The following is a 22,085-nucleotide window of genomic DNA, read 5'->3' as shown; positions in this document are numbered from 1 at the left end:
CACACCTGAGCTCTTCTCTTCAGATGCACCTGAGCTCTTCTCTTTAGTCTCGCCTGAGCTCTTCTCTTCAGTCGCGCCTGAGATCTTCTCTTTAGTCTCGCCTGAGCTCTTCTCTTCAGACACACCTAAGCTCTTCCCTGAGCTCTTATCTTCAGATGCACCTGAGCTCTTCTCTTTAGTCGCACCTGAGCTCTTCTCTTTAGTCGCACCTGAGCTCTTCAGATGCACCTGAGCACTTCTCTTCATTCGCACCAGAGCTCTTCTCTTTAGTTGCACCTGAGCTATTCTCTTCATTCACACCTGAGCTCTTCTCTTCAGTCGCACCTGAGCTCTTCTCTTCAGTTGCACCTGAGCTCCTCTCTTTAGTGGCACCTGAGCTCTTCTCTGAGCTCTTCTCTTCAGACGCACCTGAGCTCTTCTCTTCAGTCGCACCTGAGATCTTCTCTTCAGTCGCACCTGAGCTCTTCAGATGCACCTGAGATCTTCTCGTTAGTCGCACCTGAGCTCTTCTCTTCAGACGCACCTAAGCTCTTCTCTTCAGATGCACCTGAGTTCTTCTCTTCAGTCGCCTAACCCTAACGAAATCTCCGCTCGTGAACAGATAGCAAAACAGCGTCATGTAGTCGCCCATGGAAAGCGTCTGATGGGTGTCACGACAATCATCCGTGAACAGTTCAAATGAAATATGGATAGATTCTCAATGTTTTTATATGATCACTGTTCTGTTGTGAATGGCTGTTTGACAGGTGATCCTCCCGAACGCCCCGCCCACTGAACGGAAGGGTTTTAGCATTCTTCCTCTGCACATCATCATCTGATCGAGAATTTTAACAAAGAAAAACCAAATGAATAAAACACACTTAGCATTGCAGAAAGGGTGGACTTTATCATGAACCACTAGTTTTTTAGCATGAGATGAGAGAGTATTTTTTTATCTCGAACATTCTACTGCTATATTACATTTGTCGCCCTGATGTTTCTATGTTTCAAGAAATATATAAGTAAAAAGCAAGCAAATGCATTTGTTTTTCTTGTTTTGTTGTTGAGTCATTCTCAGCAGGTTTCTTAAAACTTCGTACAAAATATTTTCTGTTAGTGTAATAAAGGTCTATTAATGTAATAATTAAAACTGTGTACAATCAAATGTCTATAGAAGCTCATTCAGAACTTGATCAATGATCATTGTGTTCTTATTCCTGCAGTCACTAGAATACTTTTAATAGCTATTCATTTATTTGCATTGTACCATTTTTGTACATATCTGATCCTGTCTGGAATAGGACACTTCTTTATATTCAGCGATGTTTTCAAATAAACCCCATTTCTGCCTTATTGTGCAACGTTTGGTACAGTATGAACCCGGCTGCACGGCCGAGCTCGTCCGTCATGCCCCGGTGCATTGTGGTCGCTGTCAGGGGCGCATGCGCACAGCGGAGCTCCATCTTTCCATCTCGAGCGCAGAAGAGCAGCGGATGTGTTGATGCTTTTGGCCGTTTTGTTTTGATTTTTAAACGTCCGGAGTCGCTGCGAAACAAACCCGAGCGGACGCGCCCTCCGTTATTGTCCTCCCGGAAGCTTGCAGCCGACAGAAATGCGGCGTGTGGCGGGTGTTATGAGGTAGATTGAGCCGCTGCTGCTGCGCTTCGGCCGCGGAGACACATTTGAGTGTAAATCCGCTGCAGGAGAGTTTCCGGCCCGCGCGAGCAGGTACGTGCGTGCGGCGCGTGAGCTTCTGTGTGCGCGAGTGTATGTTAGTTGCGCGTATGTCGTGTAGGTTAGCAGTTAGCTGTGTGTGTGTGTGTGTGTGTGTGTGTGTGCGTGCGCGCGCGCGCGCTGGGATTCACCCGCAGCCATAATGAGCCCAGAGCTTCATCCAGAGCCGAGCCTCGCTTCATCTGCTCGGGGTCTGTGTTGGCGTTATGAAGTGCAGAAATTAGTGATTGTGAACGTGATAGAGCTGTTGTTTGTCATCATACACACGAGTGTGAGCAGCACATTTATCTGGCACTCATTGTTTGTAACCGGTTAGATTAGTCATCTTCTGGAGTGAATCTGTCTGATCAGATCCGAAACTCACATTATTGAACAGTCGGTTTGTAAATCGGTTAGCAGCTTAACACGGGATCCATAATTAGCAGTCAGCGGGTAAATGTGAGAGGCATGATGGGAATGATCTTATGAAGGGTTATATTCATCCTTTCATGTTAATGATGGTAATGACAGGTGGGCAGCACCTGGAGTGTGTCTCCTCTCTCTCTCTCTCACTCACACACACACACACACACACACACACACACACACACACACAACACATCAGCTCTCAAACCACTGCAACTATTTAAAAGTGACATGACATACAGCCAAGTATGCTGACCCATGCTCAGAATTTATGCTCTGCATTTAACCCATCCAAAGTGCACACACACAGCAGTGAACACACACACACACACACACCCGGAGCAGTGGGCATCATTTATGCTGCGGCGTCGGGGAGCAGTCGGGTTCAGTGCCTTGCTAAAGGGCACCTCAGTCGTGGGATTACCGGCCCGGGACTCGAACCCACAAAACTAGGGTTAGGAGTCAAACTCTCTAACCACTAGGCCACGACTTCCCCAAAGTCAAGTGAAATGACAGCAGACCATACAACATCATACAAGAGAGTACAGTACACTTCATGAGTGATGTTAGTGTGTGTGAGAGAGAGAGTGTGTGTGCGCGCTTGTGTGTGAGTGAGTTTGAGTGAGAGAGAGTGTGTGTGTGTGTGTGAGTGAGTGAGAGAGAGAGAGAGAGAGAGTGTGTGTGCGCGCTTGTGTGTGAGTGAGTTTGAGTGAGAGAGAGTGTGTGTGTGTGTGAGTGAGTGAGTGAGAGAGAGAGAGAGAGTGTGTGTGCGCGCTTGTGTGTGAGTGAGTTTGAGTGAGAGAGAGTGTGTGTGTGTGTGAGTGAGTGAGTGAGAGAGAGAGAGAGAGTGTGTGTGTGTGTGTGTGTGTGTGTGTGTGTGTCTTGTTCAGTCCTGTAGTGAGTCAGCAGCACTGTGACACAGGGATCTCAGTCTTTGCTGGTCTTTATAGCCCGGCCTCGTCTCTGTCAGTCCAGCTGTGAGGATTGTTTGATCTGGACTCACACCTGTTCATGCATTTACATTTAGCTGATGCTTTTATCCAAAGCGACTTACAATTGCTATATATATCAGAGGTCGCACGCCTCTGGAGCAAGGTTAAGTGTCCTGCTCAGGGACACATGGGTGTCTCACAGTGGATTCGAACCCGGGTCTCTCACACCAATGGCATGTGTCTTATCCACTGCGCCAACACCACCCCATGGTGTTCACACTGTTGATGATCTGGCGTGAAGTCAGATCTCATACACACTCCTAAGTCAGTCCAGAATTCCCAACGTCTCAGTTCTTGATGTTTGTGCTTCATAATAGAGGAGCTCTGATTAAAATCACTGTTTACAAGATGAGCTGAAATTCATCCATGACTTCAGTTCGACCTTTCTTGAAATTGTGCTGAAATCTAGAATGCGTTATGAACCCGTGCTGTTCACATTATAAAGGTCTGCTGAGCGGCATCTGCATGTTCTGGTTTCATCTCTCATAGACGGAGCAGTGCTGAGCAATCAGGGCTCACCTGTATGATGTTTAGTGGATATAGATACTGTACTGTGATCAACTACAGAGCGTTTGATGATTCTTCTTTGGTTGAGTCATTCACTGTATAAAGTACATCATAACAATATGATAAAATACTTAATGAAGTAAATAACAGTGACTGTGAAGTTTATTGTATTTTTTGTTTATTGTTTAATGTGTCTATCTTTTTAATTTACAATTAATTGAATGAGAAATCATTGATGATCAGGTGATTTGCATCTCTGCAGGAAATGACAAATATTTCTGATTTTTAAAAATTTGGTGTGTGTGTGTGTGTGTGTGTGTGGTTCTTCAGAGCCCCTCGTGTCTTTACTGGACGCAGATCATCTCCTGAGTGTGAGAGATGCAGAACTGTAAATGATTTGATGACCGATTGATTATTAGCGTGTCTGCTAAAGTAATTCTGCATGCTAGTTTGATTGGCAATTTTTTCATTAGATGTTAGGATTAAACGTTTATTGTTATTTTTTTATCTAAACATTTGACCGACAGACACTTTGTTCCTGACCATTTCATTCTGAAGTCTCGATGGTGTGATTAGTGTTCGACTTAAAGCAGCATTTGGGGCAAATCTTCTATTTTACAGTTGTTTACAGTCAGTGTTTATTGCCTTATGTGTTGAGCAGCTACACATTGTAGTTTCTTCTGTAAAGAATCCGGAGACTGATGACTGAGGCGTTTGTGGATGAAAGCTCTGGACTCTCTGAGTGTTGAGGTCTCACATATCTCTAGAAGTGGTCAGATTATAATCTGTTCTTTCTCTCTTTAGGAACCATGAATTTGCGAGAGCTGCAGCTAAACGGTCCATGATGAGCAGCATGTCTGAAGATCGTGAGGTGCGCTGTCTGCTGTAGAGACGCCACGCCTGACCCTGACCCTGACCCTGACCCTGACCCGACCCTGACCCACGGGTCCCACTGCCTGCTGGGAGCTGCAACTGTTTCCAAGTGTTTAGTCATTTGAGGAGCTTTTATTTCCAGATCAGGAGCGCTTTCAGACTCCTTTCTCATGGCTTTGATTGCTCAGACACTAGCAGCGGAGATCCTGTCTGCATCGAGTGGCAAAGTAATGAGGCTGTTTCTCTGGGCAGCGCTGTGAGCGTCTCGCTGCGGTCCAGCCGCAGATCCACCTCGCGTTCAGGAACATTGTGCTCCGTCTTCCCTCTTCTGAGCGTCAGAATGAGACTTTGTGTTGGGACAGAGAACAGTGTGTGATCCCTCACGAGCGGTTTTGCACTGATCCAGAAAGATGAATGGAGGACAAGAGAGGGCGGGTGTAGAGGGCAGAGGTCAGCTGGTCCAGGTGCCCATCGGCTGGCAGCGCAGGGTGGAGGCCTCGGGGGTGCTGTATATCAGGTATGGATCTCCTCTGTCTGGGCACGCCAGGGTACAGATTAACACCTGCCCAGATCAACTGTCCGTTTCATTTTCTTAACAGCTGTGAATCACTATTTTGCATTATTTGTATTTAAAATAGATTTTCTTCGATGTGACAGTGACAATGTTTAGCTGTTTGCTGCATCATTTTTGAGGTTGACACAAACGCTGAGATGCGTTGTGATTTGGTCCTGATCTCATATTGATGGCTACAGCTGAGGACAGTTCTGCATGTGCCTCGCTGCAAAAAATAGGAAGATAGAGTGCATCCCAGATCAGCATCAGTTCAGTGTGTTGGTTCTGATCCTGATAGTCACCAGCCCAAAGCCGGCTCGTGTTCCGGTGTGCAGCTTATCATTTCACCTAGTTCTCCATACACAGCATTTATTTGTAGAAAGGGTCTAACATTATGTTTATAGATTTCTGTCTTTACTGTAATTGTGATTGTGTGGTGTGTGTGTGTGTTTGTAGTCCGAGTGGATCAGTGCTGTCCTGCCTTGAGCAGGTGAAGTCGTACCTGCTGACCGATGGAACCTGTAAATGTGGTCTGGAGTGTCCACTCATCCTCCACAAGGTCAGTGCTCAGACTTCAGCCTGTCCATATCACAGACACAGGCCTGCCGCAATAATCAATATATTGACTTATCGCACAGTATATGTACATGACCTCAATCATTTTTGGTGACGCCATATATCGCCCATTATATTTACATAAAAATGAATGTCACTTGTATTTTGTACCTTCCACTTGCGCCCTGTGTGTTTCTCGAACATTACGTGAGGTAGAGCTGAAGATCTTTGCTTAATTTATATTATCTTACGCGTGCTTGGGTCGGGCTCTCGCTTGCGCTCCGGTCATGTGATGTGTTTCGATTAGTGCGAGAAAGATGGGAATGGATGCTGAGAGGTGTAACGGAGGCTTGCCTCTGGCGATTACGTTTTGGTTGCACCAGCAACTAAAGCAAAGTCTGAGTGTGGAAAAGTTTTGACCATGTTATAATGAGAATAATGAGTGAATAATGACGCACCATCAGTGAGCGCAGGAACGCGCTGAAGACATCTACAGTGGATTCAATCATGTTCCTCCACAAAAACACGTAGGTTTAGCCTAATCTCTGTGAGTAAAGCTTTTTCAAATGATAACTAAATATTCATTGAGTCTTAAATGCATCATGTGGACAGAGTATTTACGCTAATGTTGGCATTATTCTTTTATTAAATATCATCTGCTAGTGCGAAGCAAATCCGGCGGAGCCTTTATCTTAATTTCGGTATTGCCAAATACCCATCTTAATTTAAAATTGATATTAGTTTAATTTGTTAAAAAAGACTCGTTTTTATTATTGCGTTGGTCTATTCATAGGCTAAATGAGCCTATGTCTAGAGTGCTGAGATGTTAAGATGTCACAGAGGACTTATTTTATTTCTTTATTCCAACTTCCAAGTGGTCTAATCTACGTTAGTTATGAATAAATTGTTAAAACATGTATAAATGACTCATTCTTGACAAAGGCAAAAGAGCTGTGTGCGTGCGCACATTTGAATAATGTCGGGCTGTAAACGGGTTCGGGCTTTTAAACAGCTGTCAATCAAAATTTACTTGTCGGGCTCGGGTCCTGTCGGCCTAACTTTTAAGGCCCGATTACAGCTCTAACGTGAGGTGCTCGTTCAAATTTAAAACATGCTTCTACGAGCACAGTTTCATCTGCAGATATGGCCTTGTTTAGGGATCTGACGGACGTCTGACTGTGATTGTGTTTCTCAGCAATAGTGTGCTCCCTTCATTCACAGAGAAAACATGGGCAGGCAAGAGTCTGTAGATGGAATAATCTCTATACAAGTTCTTTGTGCATTTTTCTTTTTACTTGTTACCACTTTTTGTTAGAAAAGGTTTGTTTATTATTTATTCAGGCTTTTTAAAATCAAAATATTCTTAAAAATTAAAAGTTTATCTAGAAGTGTGTAGGCCTTATTGCATTTATATGCTTTGTTATTATGATTATATATTCAGTGGCATTAAATGGTCTTTAAAATGACAGTAATATTGTTTATTGCAGTTATTTCTGGGGCAATATATCGCAAAACAAAAAGTTGTTATTGTGACAGGCCTAGACAGGACATCTTTCCAAAAGCCCCTTTGCACATCGTCATTGATGATGGTGCTGATGTGGAGGATAAATGACTGGACTTTATTACATAAGTATCACACGTGCTCCAACTGAACTAAAAAATAACATTGGACCTGAGAAGTTTTCAGAATGCATTTTGACACCTGATTAAACTCCTAACTAGCGAAGGCAACAAAACTCGCTCTTAAATACTTTTTTTTTTTTTATTGCCTGAATTGTAGCAATTGTGTAATTCAGTTCAGTTCATTCAGATGTTCTAATAATTTTTTGGATAATTAAAGTCTGGATAAGGTATTAAAAGTCTTTAAAGATATTTGCATGTTCCCCACACTGAACTGGATTAGATGGATATATGACAAGCGACCAGCCACAGCTCGCAGGTGTTTCCTTGTGTTTAAGTGGGTTAGCAAAGAGTTTCAAAATGAACACAGCATGAATGATTCCGCTCCAATTAGGGCTGTGTGATTAATCTAAATTGTAGTAATATCACAATTTGAGCATGCGTGATTTCTAAATAACGATTTTCCGCGGCCCTGAGCTCCCGCAGTATGCTGTCCGAACCAATCAGGATGCAGCACGCCTAACTCCAGGTTCACTAGATCTGTCTGTGGTGCGGAGCGTTCACGCTGCACGCGGTAAAAGATGTGAACAGAAAAAGTTAGAAATAGAAATGTGCGAAAAGATTTAATATCTAGCGCATGAGCACAGAGAGGGTTGTGAGTGCACAGGACACAGGTTGAGCGAGAGGAGAAATGTTTTAAGTGCACACTCTCTCTCCGAGCGAGAGCAGCGTGTATCTGAGCAAGCACGTCTGGTTTAGTGACAGAGTGAAGGAAATCCGCGTGCGAGCGGAGAGATTTGCGCTCGCGCATTGTTAATGTGTTTTGGCGTTACAATGACGCGCTCTCTCTGCTGCTTCTGCACCGCACACACACACTGTACACACACCGCTGCAGACGGAGTACGTGTGGACCTTGGGCATATTGGGCAAAACATATAACACCCGAGGCACCGCTACAATGAGCTCTGTGACCAATACATGGCAAAAAAAGGAAAAAAAATCCCTGGACACAGGTTTTATTTTATTTTTTATTTTTTTGCCATATGTCTAAGCATTTTGTTTGACATCTTTACTTAGTGATTATTTTGACTTATGTCTCTTCTAGACGTTACAACTTTTTGATAAAGCTCTCATTGGTTTTCTTGTGGAAATATGTTTCAAATTTATACTGAATGCATTTATGACTGTAAAGCATGTCTTTGTGTGTCAAAATCGTCATTAAAATCGAAATCGCAAAATTGATAAAAAAAAAAAAAAAAACGTGATAGTTTTTTTTTTTTCAATATCGTACAGCCCTAGTTCCAATCAAAGTACATCATGAATTGCACAATGTAAGTTAGTATTTTAGGTCTAAGTTTTAGGGCTCATGCTATGGTCAGTGTTTTGTACTGACGTAAAAATCAATTCTGAAAGGAGATGAATTCATGGTTCAAAATGTCAGTGGAAACATTCGGCTGTCTGGGTATTGTATGTCTGCTGTTTCATAAATGCTGCTCATTCCAACATATTACTCATTTATGTATACTGTATAGGGTTAGGGGCTGTTTGGATGTGAGCTTAACTTCCTGTAATCGGTGTGGTATTATTGACTTTGAGATTTACTCACTGTAAATGCAGGGGCGGACTCAACCAATAGGAGGCCAGTTAGGGCCCCGGGGAATCATGGGCCCCATCTGATACTGGCCAAACATATCTGGCCAATGCTTCAGTGTGTATTGGTGTTGAGTTCTGCAAGCTTGCGAATCCTGTCGTTATAATAACGTGTAGCTACGATGTATATAAGAGGATGACTGTGCAGTGCAGACAGCTTCACTGATTATCACAGCGTCGTGAGATCACGAAGAACTGAAGTGAATGACAGCTTGTAGTGATTATAGCGGGACTGCTCTTTGTTAAAAATATTACTTATTGTGTTGGGGCCCCATACCTGAAATTTGCTTAGGGCCCCCAAATCACATTATCCACCGCTGCCTAAATGTCACATCATATAAATAACCCTAACTGCGATGCTCACACTCAAGTCTTGGTGTGAAATGTGTGCTTTCTCAGGTGTTCAGTTTTGACCCTGGTGCGGTGGTGAAGCAGAGGACTGCGGAGGATGTGAAGGCCGATGAGGATGTGACCAAGCTCTGCATCCACAAGAGGAAGCTGATCGCGGTGGCCACGCTGCACAAGAGCATGGAGCTGTCTCCTCCGTCTCTGACGCTCACCAGCCCCGGCGGAGGCACCAGTGAGCTTTTATTAAATTAATATCAACATTTTTAGAGGAGTGATTAATCTTTGATATTTTTATGTATATACAGTACAGACCAAAAGTTTGGACACACCTTCTCATTCAAAGAGTTTTCTTTATTTTCATGACTATGAAAATTGTAGATTCACACTGAAGGCATCAAAACTATGAATTAACACATGTGGAATTATATATGGAATTATATACATAACAAAAAAGTGTGAATCAACTGAAAATATGTCATATTGTAGGTTCTTCAAAGTAGCCACCTTTTGCTTTGATTACTGCTTTGCACACTCTTGGCGTTCTCTTGATGAGCTTCAAGAGGTAGTCACCTGAAATGGTCTTCCAACAGTCTTGAAGGAGTTCCCCGAGAGATGCTTAGCACTTGTTGGCCCTTTTGCCTTCTGTCTGCGGTCCAGCTTACCCCTAAACCATCTGAATTGGGTTCAGGTCCGGTGACTGTGGAGGCCAGGTCATCACTCTCCTTCTTGGTCAAATAGTCCTTACACAGCCTGGAGGTGTGTTTGGGGTCATGGTCCTGTTGAAAAATAAATGATGGTCCAACTAAAGCAAACCGGATGGAATAGCATGCCACTGCAAGATGCTGTGGTAGCCATGCTGCTTCAGTATGCCTTCAATTTTGAATAAATCCCCAACAGTGTCACCAGCAAAGCACCCCCACACCCCCACACCTCCTCCTTCATGCTTCACGTTGGGAACCAGGCATGTAGAGTCCATCCGTTCACCTTTTCTGCGTCGCACAAAGACATGGTGGTTGGAACCAAAGATCTCAGATTTGGACTCATCAGACCAAAGCACAGATTTCCACTGGTCTAATGTCCATTCCTTGTGTTCTTTAGCCCAAACAAGTCTCTTCTGCTTGTTGCCTTTCTGTAGCAGTGGTTTCCTAGCAGATATTCTACCATGAAGGCCTGATTCACACGGTCTCCTCTTAACAGTTGTTCAAGAGATGTGTGTGCTGCTAGAACTCCGTGTGCCATTGACCTGGTCTCTAATCTGAGCTGCTGTTAACCTGTGATTTCTGAGGCTGGTGACTCGGGAACTTATCCTCCGCAGCAGAGGTGACTCTTGGTTTTCCTTTCCTGGGGCGGTCCGCATGTGAGCCAGTTTCTTTGTAGCGCTTGATGGTTTTTGTGACTGCACTTGGGGACACTTTCAAAGTTTTCCCAATTTTTCAGACTGACTGACCTTCATTTCTTAAAGTAATGATGGCCACTCGTTTTCCTGTACTTAGCTGCTTTTTTGTTGCCATAATACAAATTCTAACAGTCTATTCAGTAGGACTATCAGCTGTGTATCCACCTGACTTCTGCACAACACAACTGATGGTCCCAACCCCATTTATAAGGCAAGAATCACACTTATTAAACCTGACAGGGCACACCTGTGAAGTGAAGACCATTTCAGGTGACTACCTCTTGAAGCTCATCAAGAGAACGCCAAGAGTGTGCAAAGCAGTAATCAAAGCTAAAGGTGGCTACTTTGAAGAACCTACAATATGACATATTTTCAGTTGTTTCACACTTTTTTGTTAAGTATATAATTCCATATATAATTCCACATGTGTTAATTCATAGTTTTGAAGCCTTCAGTGTGAATCTACAATTTTCATAGTCATGAAAATAAAGAAAACTCTTTGAATGAGAAGGTGTGTTAAAACTTTTGGTCTGTACTGTATAATTTTTCTCAATAATTGATTAATTTGACTGTGCATTGCAGCAGGGGTTTCTTTGTTGTAAATTAACCAATGCTAACCTTGTGATAAATATAATGAATTTCATAATATCACCTTTTATGGCAAATAACATTACTAGGGCCCTATGATTTCTATGGACTAGTATCTAAATATTAAACCACAAAAGTTGATTTAAATAGGAATCCTGTGTGTGAATGGCACAGATGTGCGGTTTCATTTACTACACACATATGAAGCGTGTGAGGCTCGCAGTGATCTCAGCGTCTGCCCTCTCACTAAATGAGGACATTAACACGTGAACAACATCTCCAGAACTGCTCTGAGACTCACTTCATGAGCATTAGACCGTTTGATTTGAGTAAAACTAGCATCATATCACATACACAGAACTGTACATTTGTACCAGAAATATATTACTGTTGTTCAGTAGATTGCACATACTACTTCTACTAGAATGAAACATTACTTTTTTAAGGGTATAATCACACAACATTTCCTCCATGTTTTAATTTTATTTGTAAATCCCCTTTGTTTGCCAAGAAATTAAGTTTGCTTAATTTTCAGTAATTTAAAGATAAATTAAATCAACGTTATATACCTTCATTTTAAATGCACAACACAAAACATTTCATAAGGCTATTTTAAGAATAAGTTTGAATAAATTACATATGCCTAAAGACAGAATTGGATAACAATAAAACATATAGTGCAAAAAATGTTTGTTAAACTTTTAATAAATTGATTTGAAATTTTATGTTTCATGATTTTAATTAATTAGACATGCTTTTAGATTAATAAAATTTGATTTAACCATTAAAAAGGAGTACAGAAAAATTAAAACTGAAAAAAAAAAAACTGAATCCAGAACAATTAAAACTCTGTTATTGCATATGTAGGGCCCTATGAATCAAAAACCCCTAGCGGCTCGTATACCCTCGCGAGGAAACCCTGAGCAATCGCATCAGTTTCTGCACCTGAAATCACTGACAGCGACTCTCTCTTCCTGTAGGTGTGACCTCCGTGACCCCTGCCGCACAGCCTCGAGCAATAAGGAATAAAACCCACGAGGGTCAGCCAGAATGTAAGAACCCGTTCAAGGCCATGTTGGCGGCGAGGCAGCGGCGCTTCTCTCCGGATCCGTGTGGCATGCAGAAGCAGGAGGTTTTCCCTGTGTATTCCCGGCAGAGGCTGGCCAGCGGTGACCGTAGCGGGCATGTGGCCCTGCTGAGCCCTCCCTCGCAAGCCTTCGGGGACGGGTCTCTGTCCCCACGAACTGATGCTATCGGCAGTCCTGAAGGGTTCGTGCGCAACACCCCCTGCAGCTTCCAGGGGACCGGCAGTCCTGGGGCCATGCACAGCAGCAGCCGCATCCCTCTGTCTTCTCCTGGAGCCATGACCCACGGCTCTCCCGCCTCCCAGTCGTCCTGTGTCATGGCTGGAAGGATTAACATGCCTCTGTCCCCCCCAGTCTCCAACAAGAGCCCGATCATGAAGAAGCCCCTGTGCAACTACCCGGCCAGCATGGACTCGAGCAGGACTGTGTTTCATCACAAGGCCCCGTCTGCTCCCGGCCCACCGCTGCCACCTCCCTGTGCCCTGCAGAACAAACAGCTGTGCTCCGAGAAGGACCCTCTTGGCATCCTGGATCCAATCCCCAGTAAACCCAACCCCTCCACTTTCCACCCTAATGCCCACTCTCAGGTACCAATGATGAATGTAAACATCCCCCCCGCCATCGTCCCGCTCCCGAGCAATCTGCCTCTGCCCACAGTGAAGCCGGGGCCGGTGGGTCACATGCAGAGGACTCCACACACCGCCTCCATCTCCCCGTCGCCCGTCACCTCGCCCGTGCACATGTCTGGGCCGGCCTTGGGCCGCATGGAGTCATCTCCGCAGCGCTCCCGTTCCTCCTCCACCTCCTCGGAGCAGGGCAGCTTCGCCGTTCCCCCCTGCAGCAGTATGAAGGTCCCGCCGCGCTCGCCCAGGTCCTCCATGAGCTCGCCCCGACCCACTTTACCTTCAAGCCCATCTGGCAAGCCGGACAGTCTTCACCAGTACAAGGAAATACCCAGCCAGCTGCTGGCCGGGATGAGCGGTCAGCACAACCCCATGTATCCACCCGCCCCGCAGAAAGATCACCCGGGCCTTTTGGGAATGCCACTGAACCAGATCCTTAACCAACACAATGCTGCCTCTTTCCCTGCCAGCAGTCTCCTCTCTGCGGCCGCCAAAGCACAGCTAGCAAATCAAAACAAGCTCGGGGGAGGCGGCGGTGTTTGTGTGGGAGGTGTGGCGAGTGCGGCGGCGTCTGATGCTAGCAGGGCTGTCGAAGGCCACAGTACTCTAAATACCATGTTACCACCCAACCCTTCCATGATCATGCCCAGCGGCGAGGGCCAGAGCGGACGGGCGGCGCTTCGAGACAAGCTCATGGCGCAGCAGCGTGACCCTCTCCGCAAGCGCAAACTTCCTCCAAACGCTGCCAACCACGAGAACAGCTTCTTCAACATGTCCAGCATGAGGACGCCCTGTCCTTCTGCTGAGCATATGAGAAAAACCTCGCGACTGTCCTCCAACACGTCAATGGCCCAGTTACTCCAGTCTCTGAGCAACCACAGCTCCCACATGAGCCTTGGCAGAAACCCAGGCGTGTCCGGCGCGGTGCCTCAGAGCGCACAGGTCCAGCAGCGGCTGCACGGTCAGACGGAGGTCATGCTCGTCCCCGGAGCCGAGTCAGCGGCACACGCAGCCCAGGGCCAGTATCCAGGCATGATGAACCAGATGCAGGCCACAGCGATGGGAAACTGTGGACCCGTGAACCAAAGTGGACCGGTACCTGTCAGAAACCATGTGCTGGGACACACGAGCGGTCACTTTCAGCAGCGAGTCCAGCCGAACGTCAGCTGTATGCTGCCCAGTGGCACTGATGCTGGCTGCTCACAGCCCCTGACCGATGGAGGTGAGGAGAATATCCAGTGCTTGAGTCTGTGTTGATGATCGTTAAACCAAATTGGTATTGAGAATTATGTAATTTCACTACCGTCTCAAATGTTGGCATCATGACACCCTTATCAAATATAAATATGATTATTCAGAAAATAATTACTGGTAAGGTGATTCCCCAGCTTGTAGATTTTAGGTTTTATTTAGCTTATGCCTAATTCACACTGCATGATTTTAGCCCAATTTTTCACTCACAGGTTTTGCAAACAAATTTGGATTGTCGGATTTTCATAGACAATGGCCGAAATCGGGGGCAAACCGGTGCTCGTTCACGCAGTGTGAATTATCAAAGATGCAATCTGAGGAAATCACCAACACGTCGCCAACGCACGCAATATATTTGGTATGCTAAATATCTGGAGCTGTTGGAGATTCACAGTCACGCTGTGTGCAATGATTTCTACTAAAAACTACACTGTGTTCTAAATCATTATGCAACATCAATAGGATTTCGGGACAATAAAGGTTCATATTTTTTTTTGTGTTGTTTTTCACATCATTTCAGGTAACTGGGATCAATCTCAAACTGGTTTGGTCAATAGTTTGCCAGGTCTTCTTAGGTCAATGGAAACCCTACTTAAAGAGGGTTGTTCCACATTATTAAGCAAGTCACAGTTCTCATGAAATATGGTGAGGAAGAAATATCTTTCATGGGATAGTGTGTTATTCTGCATGAAAATCCTTTTATTTCCAAGTGCACTATTTCTGATTTTATACCACAACAGAAAATGGTCAGTTATGAACTCCACATATCTTGCAGAAGTCATTTTGACACCCTAAAATGACCTTACATCTCACTTCCCAATACTCCAACCCAAATAATCACCCAGCGCCTCCTCGCTGATGTTGCAGTCTCGCTGGAATAGGACCATAGGCCATTCATCAACTATCAGAAATCCATTTATCTGGACCATTCATTATACTGAAGCATTTCTTATGTGAATAAAACTATTTAAAAACAAGTATTCATGTGTTTCTACAGCCACTGTGCAGGTTTCTCTTAGCAGTGACTGAAACACGGAGAGCATGGAGAAGATCTTGAGACTCCAGGAGCTTTAAACACCTGTCTGTTTCTCAGCAGCTGTTTGACAGAAACTTTCCTTAATAAATCTTCATCTGACCAAGATCTTATGTGCTCAAAGTCACTCTTTTGACGGTTCAATAATCTCTATGTGCTTTTTGCTAAATATTGTGTGTTTTGATGCCTTTTGCAAGACATTGCATTGTTTCATACTTTTCATCTTCAAAGATCTTTCTTCCTCACCATATTTCACGAGAACTGTGACTTGCTTAATAATGTGGAACAACCTCTTTAAGTAGGGTTTCCATTGACCTAAGAAGACCTGGCAAACTATTGACCAAACCAGTCTGAGATTGATCCCAGTTATCTGAAATGTGAAAAACAAGACAATCAAAAATATGAATCTTTATTGTACCGAAATCCTATTGATATGTTGCATAATGATTTGTACATCGGCGATGACCTAGAGCCAATGAGAGACCAAGATACAGGGCAGAGAGAAGTTAGGGGAGGAGTTATAGACCAGAATATAAGGATTTTAATAGATATATGAAGATTTGTATCATATAGAAACAAGCATAAACATTTGCTTGACCAGCCACAACATTAGCATAAGAACACGAATCCCTGTTCCCTGCATCTCCCTCTCGCGTAATTTCCTTTTCACATGTTGTTTGTGGACCAGACAGAGCGGTCTGCGATTCTTCTTCTTGTGAAGTCGTGCTATCCATCGTGTATTGTGAACTCAGCAGCAACTGAATGCTTCCCCAGAGAGTCACGCAGTGTGAAATCAACAGCGATCTGACGAGTTTGAGTGTGAACTCTGCATTATGGGTGGCAGTTCAATTAGCAGCTAAATTCGTAAGGCCATCAAGTCAGTTCTTATAACGCGCTTAATCGGGGGTAAAAATGGTTTAATTCTCTGGGGAAAAAACTGCCTTTTCTATGATTTCTTTAATTTTGCTTAAACAATAAGACGGATTTTCTGATCTGATCTGAAGTGACGAGTCGTAAGTGTTCCTGTAAGCGGGTTCTGCTGATGTGTGCAGCATCTTTTGATCATTATAGCCACCTCTGAACTTTACCCAGAAACTAGGGACTTTAGGCTGGTACTCGTTGTGTTTCCACCGCAGGAACCCGGATCTGAACCAGGCCCAGCACCAGGGCACACACCTGGGGGGGGGCTCAAGTGAGAGCTCTAATTAAATTATTTAGGTAGTATTTTACAATAATTCATGTTAATATGCTAAAATGAAAATAAAAAGAGGCAATACTGTTTGTGGGGTGGGGGGGGATTGTGTTTCTGGTTTAATTGTTCCGGGTGATTTCGGTGGAAAGTGGTTTATGAGAGTCACTTGAAGCCAGTGTTCATACCTCGGTCATTAAGTCAATCTATCAAAGTTAATTACATTGGAGAGAAGATTGCCTGCTGTCAGCTCACCATAATGTGTCATAATAGTAATACTTGTTGTCATAATCACACTTAAAATCCAAATTCAGTAATATGTTAGACTTTAAGAAATGGAGGTTAAAAAAGGAAAAAGAGGTTGTGTCCTATTGAAACTTGTGTTTTTTTGCTGACGCTGCACAGATGCAGTGCTTGCATGTTCTGCTTCGGGCCGGTTTCCATTTTCTTGGCCAGAGCACTTGCACTCACACAGTTAAAAACCTGTCTTATACCCTGTGCACACACATCTTCCCTGACCTGTTCAGTCATCTGTGTGTGTGTGTGTGTGTGTGTGTGTGTGTGTGTGTGTATGAATCATACCTCTGAAAGCACTACCAGTCATCTCACTGCTGTCTCCATGGCAGCCGCTGGCAGCAGTAGATCACACACACACACACACACACACACACACACAGTGGCGTTCTGTGACACACAGCATTCAATATACAACACGACACGACTGCTGGCGCACATGTGTTTCATTTCAGTGGATGTATGTGAATTCAGTGTGAGGTTTAAGCTCAATTACACACTGAACGCACATCATGTGTTAGCATTCATTGTGCCACCACACACTGTTTATCATCCAGTGGATGATGTTACACACTGATCTGCAGCTCAGCAAACTACACACGCTCACAATAAACATGCTGGCTTTTATAAACTAAAGCTGCTTGTTCCAGCTCTAGAGTCCAGCCTGATCAAACTCTCCTGCGCTTTCCTGGTGATTATCTTGATCAGGTGTGTTTGATCAGGGTTGGAGCTCACCTGAAGGACAGTGAATCTTGAGGGATATTGAAGTATTTCACACATTTTAAGAGACTTCAAGTAATTATGTAATGAAATGTCTGCAATTGTAATTTTGACATTTAAAGTTACAAGATTAGTAATCAAATCAGACTAGTCTTATGCTAAACGTATAATATTGTTTTACATCTTGTGGTTGTACTTTTTAAACATCCTACATGGATTCTTTTCCATATTTGGAGATGTGACGTGACGCTTCTGTGCTGTTGCTAACAGGCGAGGCGGCGTCTCTGAGCTGCAGCATGGCTAACACTCCTCAGATGGGCAGCATGATGCCGGCCACGGGGCACATGTACCACCATCAGCAGCAGCTGCACCCGGCACTGCAGGGGGTCTCCGCTTATCCGGGTCAGGGGCATTCCTTCGCAACGGCTCCTTTTACAGACAGTAATGTTCCCAACTCCAACAGCTTGCCTTGCCTATACCAGGATTATCAGGTGACTCACTCAGTCCAATAAAAGTCCTTTCTTTGACTGTAGCTAGCCTGCTGTAAGTGACATACTTTTGTTTGTGTGGTTTCTGCTGTGTGTTCAGGGCTGCATGCCTGACGGTGGCCAGCCTGCTATGAGTTCTCATTCTGGAGACGCAGGCCTGTACCGAGAGGCTCCACAGAAGCTGCAGGGTCAGGGGAACATTTCTATGGCGGGAGCGTCTGGAGGCCAGAGTTCAGTGGAGTCTGTCGATGCAATCTACAGAGCGGTGGTGGACGCTGCCGGTAAAGGCATGCATGTGACCATCACCACCGGCGTGAGCGGCAGTACGCAGGCGAGCCCCGTCCCCGCGCTCAGTGCCATGAGTGCCTTCACCGCCTCGATCTGCCAGCCGCTCAGCCTACCTCACGCCGTTAATGCGGTCATACACGCGCCGCGTGGCTCGGAGGGGACGGAGCTGCCGTCGCAGCCTCAGCGTGGCCGCATGCAGCTTCCCAACCACACGCGCAGAAGCTCAGAGCATGGCAAGAACACGCCTGATGGTGCAGACACACACGAGTATTTCCGCTCACCTAGCGCCGCCACACCCCGTCCACAGTGGGACGAGCCCAACCACGCTCACTGGAGAGGTGAGGAGTTTCTGGAGTGCTCCACCCAGGTGCACAGCAGTCCATGCAGCAGCAGAAGAGAGAGAAAGACCGGAGTCATGGAGTGTCTGCAGGAGACCCGCGAGCCCTCCGACGCTCGGACAGATGACAGTGCTAGCCTGCGGTTTAACCACCGTGTGAGAGATCGACTGGAGCCGATGGAGCGCTGTGTTCAGCTCAATGGAGCGCTGCCTCGCGGAGGATACGTGGAGCCACTGACCGGAGACGACCAGTCACCCGGCTCCTCCACCAGCTTGGAAGGGCCACTGCTCAAAGACTACACTCACTTCAACGGGCACTTTAACGGACACTGTGTGCCCAGCCCCTCGGACACCAAGAGTCTCAGCAGCGAGGAGGAGCTGCGGCACCCCGACTCTCCTTCGGCCGAGCTGCTGCACTACAGGCCCAGGGCCTTCAATATGGGCGAGCTGGTCTGGCCGATCAAAGGCTTCCCGCCCTGGCCGAACAAACTGATGGGAGAAGAGCATGGGCACAATGCCAACATGCAGCTGTCAGAACAGGCCAAGGTAAGGCCTTGTCCTGTCTAAATGCCATTGAAGGTGCCTTACCCAAAAGTAAATTATTATACAACGTGAAAATGTTACAGAAACTTCATACGTCATTTTTGCCGTAGAGCAGCGGCTAGTGCAGCAGCCCAAACATTTCAGTGAGATTTGTCTCAGTGGTTTTGTCTGTGTTTGTCTGGATTAAGAGGGCTTTTAGATCAAATATTTAAGTCCAATTTAAAATGTTCAACTGCAGTAGTATATAGAGCAGATAATAGGTTTTCTGGGTTCTGCTGTTGTGGTAACAGATCTGCTGTTTGAACTCTCTTTAGGTGGAACCAGAGAAGCTGAAAACACTAACACAAGACCTTCAGGTGCTGGACAGAACCAGCAAAAAAAACAGGAAGTAAGTTTCTCTGTAACACAGGGATCCTAAAAGCCTAAAAGTGTAAAGAAATATCTACAAGTGAAAAAAAAGGTTAAAAGGGGATGCTCAAACCAGCTGAACAGGAGGTGCTACCTAAGATCTAAAATTCATCTCAACTGAAAAAAAGGTGCAAGACTCTCTAGAAAAAAAAACATCTACAAGTAAGAATGTTTCATTGTGTGTCTGGGTTTTTACATGTTGTTTGAGGGAAAGTAAAGTAGGGCTGAGTCAGAATATTAAATTATTTGAATATTTGGTCGGTGGGTTGGCATTAGATTTTCAATCTTGAGATACAAGTAACGGTCTTCATTCATGCTTGAATATAGCCTTTTTTACCATAGGGCCAAACAGTTCTAAGGAATGTCAGGTACGATTACAGTTGTATTTCCTGTGAGCCTGGTACGGTGCGGCACGAATACAAACCATTCTCAGCCTGGAATTCTCTGTACAAGACAAAGGCAGTGTGCCAAATATGTGAATTGAAACTGGTCTACCACAACAGCACATCGAGTTTGAAAAATCACCTGAGTTCTGCAAGTAGTATGCCTATAGTTTATTTTTGGTGTTTAAAAAATTAGCTGCTTTTAGCCACCATATTATAGAGCATATAAGCCCCGCCCACGTGAGGCATGCCACTTCTGGCTCACGCTGTTCTGTAGATTATTAAAAGTTGATTAATTCTGAACGTGTCGCTTGTCCATATTGCATCAAAATGTGACACTGCACTCCTCTGGGTCCACGTCAACACACCCGCCACGCGTGAAGTCGATTGGATGGACAGTTCTCGACATAATAAAAATGCTGACAGAGACAGACACACAGAGATGCCTGCCTTTTATTAGAGAGAAGAATATTCTCAGCCGCTCCCTCCGAAGCTGGAATATTCAGTGTTGATTACTACCGAAGCTTCGAAGCTCAAAAAATGGTATTGAGACCAGCCCTAAAGTAAAGTAGTAAGTTGATGTTTCCACGATAAGACCATCACACAACCATCGTGTTCAAGCATCTGTGTCCCGCTAGACTCACACAAGCTCATCTTTAAGATGCTCTCAGACTTGATTCTACTATCAGCAAACACAGAAAATTGGATAATAGTATCAGTACTCTGTATTTGTTAATTTATACTTCAAAGTGACCTTTCGCCCAATTTCAAGTGACAGGATAACAGTTTTAAGTTCACATTTAAGTGCACATTCAAGCTATACATTATTTTATCAGTATTTGTCTCTTTAAAATACTTTGATCCATAAAAATAGCAATAGATGCTGATATGGCAATAAAAATAAATATAATTTGGTCAGGGACCAGGAAGTCTTGCAATAAATCTAGAAGTCTGAATGAATATACCGTAATAACAATAACTCATCGTAATCAGCAAGAAGTAATCTTCAAGTATTTAAAGGGATACTCTACCCCAAAATGAAAATTTTGTCATTAATCACTTACCCCCATGTCATTCTAAACTTGTAAAAGCTTTGTTTGTCTTTGGAACACAATTTAAGATATTTTGGATGAAAATCGGGAGGGTTGTGACGGTCCAATAGAGTAAAATACACTGTCAAGGTTCAGATAAGGAGAAAAGATATCGTCAGAATAGTCCATCTACCATCAGTGGTTTAACCGTGGCTGACACAGAAGAGCGTAAGCTGCTTGCGTTCAGCAGATATTCTCCAAAATGGCACTACAGTTAAACCACTAATGGCAGATGGACTATTCTGATGAAATCTTTCAAGTTTGGAACGATATGGTCATAAGTGATGGACAAAATTTTAATTTCAGGGTGGAGTATCCCTTTAACCTGTACTGAAATTACATATCATACTATGTAGAGCCTTTAGGTGTTGCATGAAGCTCAAGTAGAATTAAGTGAAAGGTCATTATGTTTTACTGCGTTATTAAAGGTATAGTTCACCCAAAAATGAAATTGTGATGTTTATCTGCTTAACCCCAGGATATTTAAGATGGAGGTGACTTTGTTTCTTCAGTAGAACACAAACTGAGATTTTTAGCTCAAACCGTTGCAGTCAATCAGTCTTATTATGTAATGCCGCGTTTCCACCGAAATTACCCGGAACATTTGTACCAGGAACTTTTTTTCTCCCCAGACCTCTTGCTTTCTGCTTTTCCACCGCAGTCTAAAGTACTGGGAAGATTAGGCAAATAGTCTGGTGACGTAGGTCTGCGTGCGTTTCTCAATACAAAGTACGCTGATTTTGGACGTGCACCATCGGTAGTTCAGACTTTGCTCATTCGACTCGGGAGTGTGATGTCCGCGACGACGAAAATCCGGTAATTCTGCAAACAGCAGCGTACTTGATAACTTCAGTCAGCTGACCATGGCTACTGCAATTTTCCTCTCTGTATATTTACAATTAAATGAAATAGGATATCAAATACCACTGCCTCTTTTCGTTTTCATTTAAACATAATAACAGCTGCAGAACTGTACTTAGTTCAGGGATATGTGTATATATACAGCATTACAGTGAAGCGAAATATTATATAATTTTGCCTTTTTTATTTTAATTTTAACATATAGAAAAATTTAATACAGACCAAAGGTTGGATTGGGGGGATCTTCAGCCACAGCAAGTGACTGCTTCTTTCGGGTTGGTCGCTGCAATT

At 44.3% G+C, this 22,085-nt stretch overlaps 1 protein-coding gene across 1 annotated transcript in view; it reads left to right on the top strand.

The window, feature by feature from the left end:
* The first annotated feature begins 1,438 nt into the window (after nt 1–1,438).
* The window catches only part of LOC132136757 (methyl-CpG-binding domain protein 5-like), a 32,427-nt gene continuing 11,780 nt past the window's right edge, over nt 1,439–22,085 (top strand). Inside the window, exons 1-8 of the mRNA XM_059547388.1 lie at nt 1,439–1,707; nt 4,422–5,007; nt 5,500–5,602; nt 9,268–9,448; nt 12,181–14,130; nt 17,666–17,886; nt 17,984–19,054; nt 19,366–19,439. Of these exons, the coding sequence (XP_059403371.1) occupies nt 4,901–5,007; nt 5,500–5,602; nt 9,268–9,448; nt 12,181–14,130; nt 17,666–17,886; nt 17,984–19,054; nt 19,366–19,439 (3,707 nt within the window). The 5' untranslated portion in view covers nt 1,439–1,707; nt 4,422–4,900. The remainder of the gene's footprint in view (nt 1,708–4,421; nt 5,008–5,499; nt 5,603–9,267; nt 9,449–12,180; nt 14,131–17,665; nt 17,887–17,983; nt 19,055–19,365; nt 19,440–22,085) is intronic.

This window comes from Carassius carassius, unplaced genomic scaffold (genome assembly GCF_963082965.1).
Source record: "Carassius carassius unplaced genomic scaffold, fCarCar2.1 SCAFFOLD_111, whole genome shotgun sequence".
NCBI lineage: Eukaryota > Metazoa > Chordata > Actinopteri > Cypriniformes > Cyprinidae > Carassius > Carassius carassius.
This window is presented reverse-complemented; position numbering and strand designations above follow the sequence as displayed.